The 15,225-nt window shown below is 45.9% G+C and overlaps 1 protein-coding gene and 1 long non-coding RNA gene across 4 annotated transcripts in view; both read right to left on the bottom strand.

Annotated features, from left to right (window-relative positions):
* WDR47 (WD repeat domain 47) overlaps positions 1 to 1,690 on the bottom strand; it is a 61,888-nt gene extending 60,198 nt beyond the window's left edge. The window contains exon 1 of one of the 3 annotated variants that reach the window (XM_084757245.1): positions 1,362 to 1,690. Coding sequence is in view for 2 of the 3 variants with exons in the window: in XM_084757244.1 (XP_084613370.1) it covers positions 1,038 to 1,076 (39 nt within the window). In the remaining variant the exon portion in view is untranslated. Of the gene's footprint in view, positions 1 to 1,037; positions 1,254 to 1,361 lie in introns of those variants that run through there. The other 2 variants (XM_084757244.1, XM_084757243.1) reach the window with 2 other exon arrangements.
* A 4,994-nt stretch (positions 1,691 to 6,684) lies between these two features.
* Positions 6,685 to 14,920, bottom strand: LOC311583545. The gene is made up of 2 exons (XR_014774565.1): positions 14,771 to 14,920; positions 6,685 to 6,964 (listed from the first exon to the last, which is right to left on the bottom strand). It is a non-coding gene; the product is annotated as an uncharacterized lncRNA (long non-coding RNA).
* Positions 14,921 to 15,225: the final 305 nt, after the last annotated feature.

The raw sequence follows: 15,225 nt of genomic DNA, 5'->3' as shown, positions 1-15,225 counted from the left end.
ACACACACACACAATCAATAATGGCACCCAAATTCAAGGAGTTTATATTTTGGTTGTTTACAATATATTGTTATGAATTATTTACTTGTCTATCCCACTTACGTGTTATTTTGTTGTTGGAAGCAATGTACCTCCCCCCATCTTAATGTACAATGATTCATTTCCTTCTAAATAAGACCTCCAAAATGTGCCAAATAAAGAAAAATCGGCTCTTATGCATTTCTCCTTTCTAGTAAAATGTTAACACAACATATGCCAATACTTGAGACAAAAAAAAAAATTGAACTTCTATTTTCTGTGAAAAAAGATTTACAGCCCTTTTAAACCTGTATATTCATTTCTGTGCCATTAACTTTTTATAGCATCCTATGAACTCTACAACAAAGGGGGGAAACTAAGTACTAAGTGTCAGGATTTCAACCGATGAATCTGGGTGAATCTGGGTGGAACAAAGACTTCTCCTTTCATTATGCAGTGAGAACCAAGTTGCCAAAAAAAAAAAAAAAAAAAAAAAGGCAGCTCCCCTCAGACACCATTCGCAGTTACTAACTGCATGTCTGGATGCACAGGGGGAAAAAATTCATCAGGCCAAATACTGCCCCTGCCTACCTTGGTCCCTACCCCTTTGCCAAAGGCGTCGTCCCAGAGCTAGAGCCCCAATCTTTTTTCTCCCCAATACGGCTAAGGGGCTTAACCCTCTGAGTTCCACAACCTCCGGTGTCTTTTTACGCAGGCGTCCCCCGGAACAACCCGCGTTCGAAATTCAGCCGATGCCCCTGTGTCCCCATCCTTCCAGACCCCCACAGTCCTGCTCCTAGTGACCACTGACATCAAAGGGGGCAAACCCGAACCCCACACACACCCCGAGTCTCCCCCCCACAGCCCCGCCACTCCCTACCCAATAGCCGGCCACGGCGAGCTGGGAGAGGGACAAGAGCGCAGCCCTCAGTCTCGCTCCAGCCCAGCAGAGGGGCGAGGCAGATGCAGCGCAGTTAGCCCGCCTCGCGCCCCTCGGCAGCGGCGAGGTGGGTACCCACCCCATGCCAGGACCAGGCGCATCGCTCCGCTGTCGGCATCAGGCTGGCAACGAGGGGAAGGTGTGGTCTGGCGGCGGCGGCGGCCTGGGTAGGCGGCCTGGCGGGTCCCAGGTCCTGTCCCCGAGACACCCGGGCCTTGCCCGCGACCCATCTCCTCGTAATCACCACCCAAGCCTACCCAACACACTCCTCCCGGCCGCAAACGCCGCCCAAGGAAGGGGCCGTGGGGTCTGCACCTCATCAGGCCAGTGACAGGTGGCGACGGGTGACCATGGCAACCCACGGTGCTCGGCGGCCCGCCCCCGCCTCCTGGAATCCACTCACCTGAAGGCTCCGGGCGGAGCCGGAATGAGCGGCGGAGGAAAACGCGGCGGAGAGGCCGGCGGCCGGAGCCCCCAAGGCAGCCAAATTCGGGCTGAGGCGCGAACGCGAGCGCGAGCGAGGGCGGCGGTCTGGGCTCAGCAGCCTGCACGTCAATCCATCAGCTCGTCAGCCGGCCCTGCTCGCTCGCGTCCGCCCCTATCCCGCCTCCGACCGCTCGGCTCCGCAGACTGCGGTTGTCAAGCGCCGCTGGAACCGAGCTCCAGCCGCCAGCTGCAGCCAATCACTGCTCGTCCCCGGGGCCGCCTCAGGACCCCTCCTCGCGGGGCGGCTAGGCAGGTGCCTGCGCAGAAGAACGTCGGCTGGGCCGGTCCAGGAGGAGAGGGCGGGGCTGAGGGCGGGGCCTAACACGGAGGCAGGACCTAAGGGTTGGCAGCCTGGAGGCTCCTGGCCCTCAACTTCTGTGCAATTAGGCAACGCCTGTAAGGAGGATGCAGGCCCAGAACCATCGGGTGACACAGTGTGTATCTCCCAGAATAGCGTGGACTGGTGTGGTAGTTTGAATGAGAATGGCCCCCATAGACACATATGTTTGAATGCTTGGTGCCCAGTTGGTGGACAGCTTGGGAAGGATTAGGATAGTAGTTCTCAACCTGTGGGTCGCGACCCCCGTGCAAGCTACCATATTAAATGTCTTGTGTATTGGATACTTACCTTACAACCTGTTATGAAGTAGCAACAGAAATAATTTTATGACTGGCGGAGGGGGGGGAGTCACCCCAACATGAGGAACTGTATTAAGGGGCTGCATCATCAAGAAGATTGAGAACCACTGGATTAGGGTGTGAACTGGCTGGAGGGGGTGTGTCACTGTGGGTGGTCACTGAGGTTTCAAAATCCGCAGACCGTTCCTAGTTAGTTCTGCTGCGGCTGGTGCGTGTGGCTCCCATGTAAGCTCTTAGCTGGTGCTCCAGCACCATACTCCCTGAAAAGATGGTCATGGACTAAGCCCTCGGGAACCCTGAGCTGAAAATAAAATGCTGCCTTTTTATAAGTTGCCTTGGTCGTGGTGTTTTGCCACAGCAATGAGGAAGTAGCTAAGACAACAGGTCAGATACTTCGAAATGTAGAAATCTTCTGTGTACTGGGTTTGACTCTTAATTCTACTTTCAATAATTTACTAATAGGGGCTGGAGAGATGGCTCAGTGCTTAAGAGCACCGTCTGCTCTTCCAAAGGACCCGGGTTCAATTCCCAGCCACCACATGGCAGCTCACAACTGTCTTTAATCCTTAGTTCCAATGGCTCTGACACCCTCACGCTAAAATAAAATTAAATTATTTTTAAAAATAATTTACTAATAAAGGTTAATTTCATCTTCCTTTCTTGCCCTTTTCCATACTCCGTCTCCCTCCATGAAAACTGTCCGGTTCCAGTTTCTGCAGGTGTAAAGCTCATCCTTCCTTGAAGCTCTTACCAGGGTCACTGTTTTGCCTGCCCTTTTGTTTACAGTAGGAGCCCCACTCCTACAATAGTCATGTAGCAGCATTCTCCCACATGTGTGATGCTCAAGGAGCTGAATTAAACCTCCGAGAACTATAACAATACAGAACTATAGAAGGCGACGTTGGCATAAAGAATTTTGTCTGGCCAAGTGTCCACCGCTCAGGAGGCTGAGAGATTTGGCCAGCCTGGTTTACATAGTGAGTTTCAGTCAGGCCTATAAAGTGAGACACCCCACCCACCCCCCACCCCCGCCGCCTCAAAAAAAAATATCCACTTCACAATAAAAAGCCAGATGAACCACAACACTGTTTCATGGATACACCCAGCAAATAAATGCAGTATTTTTTTTAAGGCCAGGTATGATGGTATATGCCTGTAATTCCAGCAAAACTGTACCTTGTGTTTGCTACTTTGTGGGTTTTTTTTTTTAAATCATTCTTCCACCCTTCACTTTTTGTTTTGTTTTGTTTTGTTTTTTGAGACAGGGTTTCTTTGTAGACCAGGCTGGCCTCGAACTCACAACAATCCACCTGCCTCTGCCTCCCGAGTGCTGGGATTATTAAAGGCGTGTGCCACCACACCCGGCCCTTCATGTTTTTTTTTTCCTCCCTTCCAACCCCCTTAACACCAGATAGGAGAGAAAAAAAGATAGAGGTATCATTAGACCACTTCCTGCAATTAGGAGCATTAGCTGTCAGGATATCTAATTTCTTATTTTTGTGCTTGACTGCACAAACTGCAATCAACAGCAACCAGCAACCAACAACCAACAACAACCAACCCAACAGCCAGCCACCCACCCATCCTGACTCTAGCATTTACATATCCTCTAAAAAGTTACCAAAATTCCAAATGTCACACACTCACAGAAACTATCTGAAGCTGGCAAAATCACATCCCTGCCAGAGGCAAATCATAGCCACCTGCTGTGAAGCAGCCTCTTATCCCTACACCTAGGATTAAAACAAAAACATATTCCCATAATATTTCTGTTTGGTTTTTTTTTTTTTTGTTTTTTTTGTTTTTGTAAAGAAACCAAAATTCCAAAATTCTCACTACAATAAAGAGCACTGCAGGTTGGAGGCCAGCCTGAGCTCACTCAGCTACACAGTAAGACCCTGTCTCAAAATAAGATGGGACTGAAGAGATGGGTCTGTGGACAGTGCCTGCCATACAGTCATGAGGAACAAGGTTTGGATGGTCAGTACTTACGCAAGACTGGCGGCCACCTGGAGTCCCAGAGCTTCCAAGGCAGAGATAGGGTGGTAGGGGTGAGGGGCACAGCTGACTAATTGTCAAGCTCTGGATTCAAGGAAAGATCTTGCCTCCATAAATAGTGTGAAGAGCGATCAGAGAAGGCACCCAATGTCGACGGCTGGCTTCCCATGCACACATATCACACACACAAAAAGGAGGAGGTATCAGGCATGGTGGCGCACGCCTTTAATCCCAGAACTCTGGAGGCAGAGACAAGTGGGTCGCTGTGAGTTCGAGGCCAGCCTGGTCTACAAAGCGAGTCTGGGACAGCCAAGGCTACACAGAGAAACCCTGTCTCGAAAAAAACAAAAACAAAAAGAGGAGGAAGAGTAAACATTCCCCCCCCCCCCAAAATATCATAGTTTAAAGGAAAAGTTGTAGGGAGAAAATATTTAATTTTGGAGGGCGGGGGGAATAAAAAATCTGAACTTTGGGGCTGAGTGTGGTGATCCATACCTTTAATCCCAGCACTTGGGAGGCAGAGGCAGGTTGATCTCTGTGAGTTTGAGGCCAGACTGGTCTACAAAGTGAGTCCAGAGCTACACAGAGAAACCTTGTCTGGGAAAAAAAAAATTCCAACTTCAAAACATCAATTGCCCAGTTCACCAAATTCCTAAAAGAAAATCATATAACAAGTATCTTAGTCACTATTGATATGAAGAGAGAACACGATGAAGGCAACTATTGTAAGAAAAAAAACTTTATTTGTTTATTTATTTTGGGTTTTCAAGACAGGGTTTCTCTGTATAGCCCTGGCTGTCCTGGACTTGAAAGAAAAAACATTAGTTGAAGGCTTGCTTACAGTTTCAGAGGTTTAATCCACTATTATCATGACAGGAATCACAGCAGCAGGCAGCAGGCAGACACTGGACCAGGAGCTGAGAATAACATGCAGATCCTTAAGCAGAGAGACAGAGAGAGAGACAGAGACAGACAGACAGTGAGAGAGAGAGAGAGAGAGAGAGAGAGAGAGAGAGAGAGAGACAGAGACAGAGAGAGACAGAGACAGAGAGAAAGAGAGAGAGAGAGACAGACAGACAGACAGAGAGACAGAGAGACAGAGAGACGTCAACTCCCACTGCCGGTGACTCATTTTCTTCAACAAGGTCAAGCCTCCGAATCCTTCTAATCCTTTCTAATAGTGCCACTCCCTGGTGATTAAGCATTCAAATATTCGAGCCTAAGGGGGCCATTCTCATTCAAACCAGTGCAACAAGTTTGGCAGGAATAAAGAAATTCTGAAATACATTTCATTCCTTTCAGTTATCAGACTATTGAGAGAATAATCCCTAGGAAATTGGAATTTCCCTGGCAATCTCATGCTGGGAGAGGGAAAAGGCTGAAGCCTGGTGCCAGCCAGAGGAAGACATTGTCTCCAGGAAAGAGATTTCACACAATGTTGACAACTGGTTAGACTGCGCAGTAATGGGGGCCAAGCGCAGGCCAGGAGGGTTTAGCCATGCATGCTTCTGGTCCTCTGCTTGAACCTAAACCTCAGTACCCTCAGGACTGACTGGGAAGGTGAGTGGAAGCTTTTGTTCTTCTTCCTAATGTGGCCATAATGAATAGATCTTTCTCTGCCTTTCATTACTACTTATCTGTTTAATTGGCATATTGAGGTCGATGACTGAGCCTAGGTTATTAAGGCTGCCAGGATCTAGGCTCTGACCCAGCAACTCTGGCAACACTTATTAGGAATCTTCTCAGTGATGAAGGAAAAGAGGAAAATAAATATAAACACTATCTAACACTAGCTGGGAGTTCTCATACTTTTAAAAATGCTTCCTAGAACGTTTAAATGTTTAAAAAAAAAAAAAAAGGCAGATATGAACCTCTACATCCACACCCCCTCAAAAAAGTAACAACCTCAGCCGGGCATGGTGGTGCACGCCTTTAATCCCAGCACTCAGGAGGCAGAGGCAGGCGGATCACTGTGAGTTCGAGGCCAGCCTGGACTACAAAGTGAGTCCAGGACAGTCAAGGCTACACAGAGAAACCCTGTTTCGAAAAACAAAAAACAAAACAAACAAACAAAAAAGTAACAACCTAAACAGGCAACTATCAAAGAGAACTCTTAAAATTGTAATAAGGGGACTGGAGAGATGGCTCAGAGGTTAAGAGCAGTGACTGCTCTTCCAGAGGTCCTCAGTTCAATTCCCAGCAACCACATGGTGGCTCACAAACATCTATAATGTGATCTAATGCTCTCTTCTGTCATGGAGGTAGAGCACTGTATACATAATAAATAAATACATAAATCTTTTTTTTGAAATTGTAATAAGGATGCTGAAATATAGCCCTCCACAATTGATGGCTTCTGGTGTGGGGAGGACTCAGCTTTCTTCAGGGGGCTGACCACGGGGAGTTTGCTCATCCTCCACTGAGTGTATGGGCAGTACGTGTTGAACTTGAGGTTTTTTGGTTTTTCTTCTTCTTATCTCCTCTTCCTCCTCCTCCTTCTCCTTCTTCTCCTCCTCTTCTTCCTCCTCCTCCTTTTTCTTTCTTCTTCTTCTTCTTCTTCTTCTTCTTCTTCTTCTTCTTCTTCTTCTTCTTCTTCTTCTTCATCTCTTCCTCCTCCTCCTCCTTCTTTTGGGGGGATGGGCTACAAGGGCAGGAGCCAGACCTGGGAGGACTGGGAAGTGATTGTGATCAAGGTGCATGGTGTGAAATCCCCAAATAATAAAAGTATTATTTTGGGGGGGTGCAGAAAGGGGTGGCAGATATGATACATCCTAGAAATGGTCTCAATTGTTTTGCCAGGATAAGTCATCTAAGGAACTATGCCTGAAGTTTGCCTCTCAAACAACTGCAGCAGCATCTACATATTCAAATCTTCAATGCAATCTAGAAACATATAAATCATGAACACCCAGATAAACATGCTAGGAAAATGTGTTAGAAGAAAAACAAAATCCTGTTTTTCTGGTACTAGATTGGTTTGGGTAGCCAAGAAGCTCATCATAAAGTGCTTTGCCTCTGCCTCACAATTTTCCTTAATTGCCTATTCAGTATTCACATTAGAGCCATAAAGGCAGTGATTTGCCCACAGTCCCACAGCTGACATATGGCAAGCCTGGATTCTAACCATTCTAGCCACTACAAGGAGGTGGGCAGAGATTCTAGATGGAACAGTTAGGAAAAGGGACACATTGACAATCCAGATGGCAAACTCTGGCTTCTTCCTCACCTCCCTGACCTGAGACAAAGCCCTCATGGTCCTCTTCTCCCACAAGCAGGGCTCCCCCTCCCAGCTTACCAGTCTGGACTGGTCTCATGAGTTCAAGGCCAGTGCTGAGCAAGTATTCCTGAAACTGTGGCGTATTAGCTCCCCTTTTTTTGTCTCAATTGGCCAACTCAACCTCAAGCTAGAGGAAAGACACCTGCCCCATCCACGGCAAATACGTGTTTACCTGAAGCTGTGGGCATATCAGCACCTCTTTTGTTTTGTTTTTTGTTTAAGCTGGCCAACTCAAAACGAAGGGAAGGATACCTAGCCCATGCCACCAAAAGCGCTTAAAACTCTTAGTCCTCCGTAGGAAACCAGACTTCAGTTCCTGAATCCCTTCTTGCTCTGTGGGGAGTCTTTCTGTGTGCTTGCTGTGTGTGCTCACTGTTAATGGTTTGTTGCCTGTTGTCTGCTAGGTCTGACATTTTTCCTGCCTTTTATTTCTTTAGCTGGTTAAGAAAAACAAACACAATCAAGACCCCATAGACAGTAACATCTAACTCTTTTTTTGTTTTGTTTTGTTTTGGTTTGTTTGTTTTTTGAGACAGGGTTTCTCTGTGCAGCTTTGGCCATCCTGAACTCGATTTGTAGACCAGGCTGGCCTCGAACTCACAGCGATCCGCCTGCCTCTGCCTCCAGAGTGCTGGGATTAAAGGCGTGTGCCACCACGCCCGGCTCAGTAACATCTAACTCTTAAAACTTTCTTTTCCTACCCTTCTTCCTGGTATCAACCCAAGATTTTAGCTTAAAGAAGATGAGCCTTATGGGCAAAGGTAGGCCACACCTTTAAGCCCAGCACTGGGAAAAATCAAGTGGAGTTTGAGGCCAGCCTGTAGCCTGTCTGCAGAGAGAGTTCCAGGGCTACATGGAAGCCCTGTCTTGAATTTAAAAAGGAAAGAAAATGCGCCCTACTCTGATAGGCAGGGAAGATTTGACGTTTTATTTGTCTATGTCCCTCGTACCCAATGACACAGTGTTATAGTCTACATTTAAATTTGCAGTAAAAATCAGACTGTTAGAAGCAAATGCACACTATTTATACTTGTGGGAAAAGGAGGTTCAAGAAATAAAAGGATCAAACTGGGATAAGACAGCTGGTATACCTTACCACTTGTACGTTGACAATGCAATGACTATTTGTTTGTATATTTGCTTCCTGATGTGACATCAGGTTTTGTGTTACGACCTTAATATCCGTTAGCCTAAGGTATCTCCTTTCCTTCTATCCTCAGCCACAGTGTTAAGATTAAATCTTCTTGGCTTTCACTCTCCTAGCTGCATAGCAATGAGCTGTTTAGAAAGGACAAAGCTTTCTTAGACAGACTGTCCTTAGATCCTGAGGTGCTGCCTCAGTCAGTCACTGACTGCCTACTGTGATTCTTAGAACTAGGTCAGGCTTCATTTGAAAACCCAGGTTCTAACATGGCAAAATGACTCATGGTACCTTATGACTTAAATGCCTACAGGCTAAGGTGGATGTCCTTGAAACGTGATTCTCAAATCTCATTTCTAAAAAGGCCAATAGACGCTTTTAGTGTCCCCCAAATGTCTTAAGAGAATCCAAGCACAGACCTGAACAAGGACATTTTAATCCAAGGTGTTCAGAGAGTTCAGTGGAATTTGTTTTAAAAGAGCCACTCAGATTATAAAAACCTAAACACACCAAAGAGTGCTGTGTTCCCAGGGAAGCAGCAGCCTGGCCTTGGGAGGACACATTTTACTACCAGCACTGCTTCTCCTTAAACAGATTCAAGGATTAAATCCAAGGCCAGATGTGGTAGCCCACATCTGTATTTCCAGGAGCCAGAGGCAGGAAGAACAGAAGAACTTAGGGAGTTCCAGGACAGCCTGGAACTTTCCCTCTCACTCTGACTTCCCCCACACAAAGAACCAGATTTACACGGATCTAGCAGGGCTCATTAACAACAGCTAAAAGTAGACATGTATGGTTAAGTCTAGTTTTAAAAGCACATCATTGTTTCACATAGTAAGGATATTTTTATTTATATTATGTGAACATTAATAAAAATAAATTTGTTTTTTAAAAAACCAATTGTCCTAGGGTCAGTAAGATGACTGTAGGTTAAGACTCTTGGCCACCAAACCTGATGGCTTAAGTTTTATCCCAGGGACCCACTTGCCACCTGGTGGAAGAAAAGACCCAACACCCACAGGTTGTCCTCTGCTCTCACATAAGTGCTATGGCACATGCACACACATAAGCAAACACACACAAAATAAATGTAATTTAAAAAAGAAAAGGAATGAGTGTAGCATAAGTTTTGATTATGTGAACATGTGTTTGTTTTGATCCCAAGTGTGGGATGTGAAACTACCTTTAACTGCCTAATGAGAAGGAGCATGATCTTTGTCAGAGAGGAAATTGCCTCATGGGTATAAATGGGAGCAGAGAGGTGAGAGAGAGAGAGAGAGAGAGAGAGAGAGAGAGAGAGAGAGAGAGAGAGAGAGAGAGAGAGAGAAGAGAGGCAGGGAGACAGAGACACAGAGAGAGTTGTCACTTCGAGACACCCCTAAAGAGAGACGCTCCAGAGAATGTTTCCAAAAGGCTGCTGCTGGTTTGTGTTTGCTGTTGCTGCCGCTGTCTGCTGTTTAGCTGGACTGCTGGAATCTTGACACCAAAGAGTGAATTGCTCCAAGGAAGTGAGTCTAAAAAGGTCTACGTCCCCTGTCCCTACTAACCTTTCTCTCCTGTCTAGGGTCAGTGGGTTGGAAGGGAGATAGAGGCATTAAGGAACCCCAGGTAAAGCAGGTTTTAAAAAATCAAAGTCTAGCTGGGTGTGGTGGCGCACGCCTTTAAACCCAGCACTTGGGAGGCAGAGGTGGGCGGATCTCTGTGAGTTCGAGGCCAGACTGGTCTACAAAGAGAGTCCAGACTGACCAAGGCTACACAGAGAAACCCTGTCTTGAAAAATCAAACAAAATCAAAGCCTACAAATGAGCTTGAAGCTACTTAGTAGAACTTTCTAGAGTCTGAGTAGATAGTGTATGTTCAGATGTTATATTTGCTGCTTTATTTTTGTCAGTGTGACTTAACAAAAGCAACTTAGGAAGGGTTTATTATCATTAAGGTGGGGAAAAAAATGCCCTCCGAACTCAATATTTAGATAAATTATTCTAAGTCATGTTAAAGTGACAAGCAGACATGCATGGTTCATTCTTGCTAATGAACATGAAAAATCAAGCTAAATGTCCAGTGTCAGCAACAAGACAAGTCGTCTAAGGGCATCCCCCAGGCAACCCACCCTCCCCACTGCCCAGACCTGGTGAGCCACTTCCCCGGGTCTCCACTAACTCTGCTCTCACTTACTTGATGCTATGGATGTGCATTCCGAGGATTTCTCTCATTATGATTTACCCTCATAATATTGTTTCTGTTTCTGTGTGTCTGCCTAGAGGCAAGAAGACAAGTTTTACTTACAGTTGGAAGCTGGCATTCCCTCCCTTACCTCACTGTCTGAGCATGGTTCCTGTGGCTCCACTTGGGGAGATGGATTTGGTCTCCTTTTGCTGATGACGTTAGCTTAATACCACTCTCCAGAGACATATCATGTTTATGCAAAAAAAAAAAAAAAAGAGCTGGGGAGGGTGCACCTGTGTTGTCAAGTCATCATTGTTCAAAAAAAAATTTTTTTTTCTGGCAGAAGGTGGAGAGATGGCTCAGCAGTAAAGAGCACTGACTGTTCTTCCAAAGGACCCAGGTTCAGTTCCCAGCACCCACATGGCAGCTCAGAACTGTCTGTAATCCCAGTTCCTGAGGATCTGACACCCTCACACAGATATACACCAATGTACATAAAATAAAAAATAAATAATTTTTTTAAAAAGAAAAAAAAAACAACTTCCTTGTGAAAATGGAAAGGTGTTAGATTAGTTCTGTCCAGTATTTCACTAGCTACTGCCATGGGGTTCAATACCTGGGTTCGGTGCAATTGAGAAACTACATTTTCTTTCTTTCTTTCTTTCTTTCTTTCTTTTTTTTTTTTTTTTTTAGTTTTTCGAGACAGGGTCTCTCTGTGTAGCCTTGACTGTCCTGGACTCACTTTGTAGTCCAGGCTGGCCTCGAACTCACAGTGATCCACCTGCCTCTGCCTCCCGAGTGCTGGGATTAAAGGCGTGCGCCACCACGCCCGGCTTGAGAAACTACATTTTCAATTTTATTTAATTTTAATAAAATTGTCACATGTAACTAGTGTCTACTCTAGATGTTGGAAGATATCTATAGTACCTTACTAGTAGAAACTCAAAATGAATAAACCCTGCCTGTAAGCCCCCAGGAGACTGGAGCAGAGGGGTCCTTGAATGCAGTCATAGGATGATGGACTACATAGTGAGACTGTCAGATCACTGCTCATCTGTTATTTTGTCTATCCAATCTCCAGTCTCCTTTTCTTTTTGCTTCCCAGGGCTAGTCTGTGTGTGTGTGTGTGTGTGTGTGTGTGGTGTGTATGTGTGGTGTGTGTGTGTATGTGTGGTGTGTGTGTGTGGTGTGTATGTGTGGTGTGTGTGTGTGTGTGTGGTGTGTATGTGTGGTGTGTGTGTGTATGTGTGGTGTGTGTGTGTGGTGTGTATGTGTGGTGTGTGTGTGTGTGTGGTGTGTATGTGTGGTGTGTGTATGGTGTGTGTGTGGTGTGTGTATGGTGTGTGTGTGGTGTGTGTTGGGTGTGTATGTGTGGTGTGTGTATGGTGTGTGTGTGGTGTGTGTGTGGTGTGTGTTGGGTGTGTGTTGGGTGATTTTGAGGATCTCAAGCATTCTACATCCTGCCTCCATCTCCCCAGACCCAGATTATAGGTGTATACTACACTAGGTTAAGAAATGATGAGGACCAAACTCAGGGCTTTGTGCGTGATAGATAAGCCCTCTACCAACTGAACTACATCTTCACCACAGAGGTGGGACAGACAGGAGGTCCTGGATGTAACATACTTCCTCCTGGACAGAGGCAAGACAATCCTACCTCTCAGTTGGAAATTTCTTTACTAGTGTTACAGTTACTGTCTACTGCTCTGAGGAGACACTATGACGAAAGCAACTGGTAAGACCAGAACATTCAACTGGGGGCTTGCTTACGGTTTCCGAGGGTGAGTACATGACCGTCACCGTGAGGAGCATGGCGGCGGGCAAGTAGGCATGGTGCTCGCAGCAGTAGCTGAGAGCTTGTGTGAGATCTGAAAGGTGGAGGGAGGGGGAGAGAGAGACAGAGAGCACAAAAGAAAGAGAGGGGTGGAGGGAGGGAGGGAAGAAACTGAGTCTACTGTGGGCTTTTAAAATCTCAAAGCCCAACCCCAGTGACAAACCTCCTCCAACAGAGCCGCACCTTCCAATCCTCGCAAAACAGTTCCACTGACTGGGGGACCAGAGGCTCAGACATCAACTTACAGGCGCCATTCTTTTTATTTTTTATTTTTTTTACAGGGGCCATTCTTATTCAAACCACCCCAACTAAGAAGGGCAACATTCTGAAGTTGTTAAAGATGGAACTCTGGAACTGTTAGCCATGTTCAAAGGCCATCGAGTAAACAAGATGGAGACAAGCCTTGGTTCTTCTAACGTACCTGCCTTGACTGGTCAAGCCTGGGCTTAGCCCCATCCATCCATCCCTTCTTTCCCATGTCTCAATATGTAAGACAGTAAGTTCTTCCTTCTTTTTCACGAGGGTCACATTCTATCTCTTGGCACCTTAGACAAGATTAAAAACAAACAAAACAAAACGCATACAGTAACCGTGGTGTGTGAGTGAAAGCCCAGCACTTGGCAGGGGGAAAGCAGAAACTTGAAGTTCAGTGTCGCAGACATGAGGATAAGTCGTAGAGGCTTCACTTGACAAAGTTCCAGAGACCTCCGACTGTCCAGCATGATCTCTAGACATCCAGAGCAGCTGTTGAGGCTTTGCTTGACAAAGTTCCAAAGATCTCCGGCTGATCACCACTGCCCCTGAATATTATCTATGGTCCAGGTGTAATGTTGTTTAGAAACCTGCTATTTCTCCTATAACTGTTTTATTCTCTCTGTTTCTCAGCCTGAAGAAAATTCATACAGGGAAAACTTTTTCCCACAGAGAATGTTGAAAGAAGGCATCTAGCCAAAGGCTTGAGACAATGATAGAGTTTTTTGCTCTGGCTGTGAACACCCAGGCAGAAACTGCATGAAAGAAAGTTAAGACCTGGACATAGGGGCTAGAGAGATGGCTCAGAGGTTAAGAACACTGGCTGCTCTTCCAGAGGTCCTGAGTTCAAGTCCCAGCAACCACATGGTGGCTCACAACCATCCATAATGAGATCTGGTGCCCTCTTCTGGCAGGCAGGCATACATTCAGGCAGAACACTATGCATTAAAAGAAAAGATCTGGACATAACAGTATCTGGCTAGATACTATTATCTGTAGAAATGTTTCCTTAGAATCTGCTTTGAAAGCTATATAAGATGGGCTTGGAACACCATGCATTACAGACATTTTACAATAAAGGACCCCTTAGCTGTTAGCCTAGGCTTGAATAGCACACCTGTTGGTCTGGGACTAGGAGTTAGTCAAGCTATGTTGCTATAACAGTCTTGTAAACACAATGGCTTTAGCCTGAGGAAACCTATGATTAAACTTTCCTGAGTATTGTTTAAGAACTAATAATCAGGTTATGCTGACCGTTTGGAAATTGAGTTCTGTTGTATGCTTTGTTGTAGGTTACAGAACTTTTTGCATTTCCTTGTTGCTCTGTTGATTTTTGATTGCCCTAGTGATAGTAAAAGATGGAAAAAAAATTCATGATGTAATCTGTAATGAAAAAAAATTGAACCTCATTTCAATAAAATACTGGGGTTGGCCCAAAAAGAAGGGGCAAGCAAGTTACAGACATGAAGAGATTAAGCTAGAGTGAGATGGGGAACAGCAAGAGAGATGGATAGATGGGGAACAGCAAGAGAGATGGATAGATGGGGAACAGCAAGAGAGAAAATTAGAAAGATGGCAACAACCAGCAAGGAGCTAGAAAGATGGGCAACAGCAAGAAGAGAGTTAGAAAGATGGGTAGCAACAAGCAGGAAGAGAGGCAGAAAGATGGGTAACGAGAAAGGACAGACAGCAAGCAAGACAGAGAGCCAGAAGAAAAGTTCTCCTGGGCTTTAAGACCTTCAGCTTGCACTGCCTGAGTCTCTGAGTATTTCTTTTTTCCTCTGTTCCTCAACTTCTCAACAACTAGTTCCCTTAGCCAGTTGTTCAACCAACAGTTGGTTTCCCTTAACCAACCATTCAGCGCCTGTTCACTTTTTTTTTTTTTTTTGGTTTTTCGAGACAGGGTTTCTCTGTGTAGCGCTGGCCATCCTGGACTCGCTTTGTAGACCAGGCTGGCCTCGAACTCACATCGATCCACCTGCCTCTGCCTCCCGAGTGCGCCTGTTCACTTCTTCTTACCCCAGATCCACCTCTCGTCTCTCCTCTTCAACTGTTCCTGGAGCTGGTCTTGGGAAGTGGCAGCTCAACTACACGGCGAGTTGGTTCAAAGCCAGCCTACATTATAAGAGACCATCTCAAAACACGGTCCCCCAACAAACAAACAACAGCAACAACAAAAAGTCCAACCAGGGCTGGATTAGTTCAGCAATGTAGAGTATATACTGCTAGCAGATGACTAAAACTTGGTTCCCAGCACCCATGCCAGGTGGCTCACAAACACCTGTAACTCCAGCTCCTGGGGATCTGAAACCGTCTACTGGCCTCCTTGGGCACTTGTACTCTTGTGTATACACCTACACACAGATGCACACGAGTATGCACACACACACACACATACACTGTATTGTGACATGGGCCTGGGTCATTAGCAGAATAGGAAGGCATTTAAGACACTGAGACATTGAGTCAAAATA

The sequence above is a fragment of the Acomys minous genome (genome assembly GCF_964271855.1).
Source record: "Acomys minous genome assembly, chromosome: 14".
NCBI classification, from domain to species: Eukaryota; Metazoa; Chordata; class Mammalia; order Rodentia; family Muridae; genus Acomys; species Acomys minous.
Note: the sequence above shows the minus strand (reverse complement) of the source record. Positions and strands in the feature narration are given on the sequence as shown.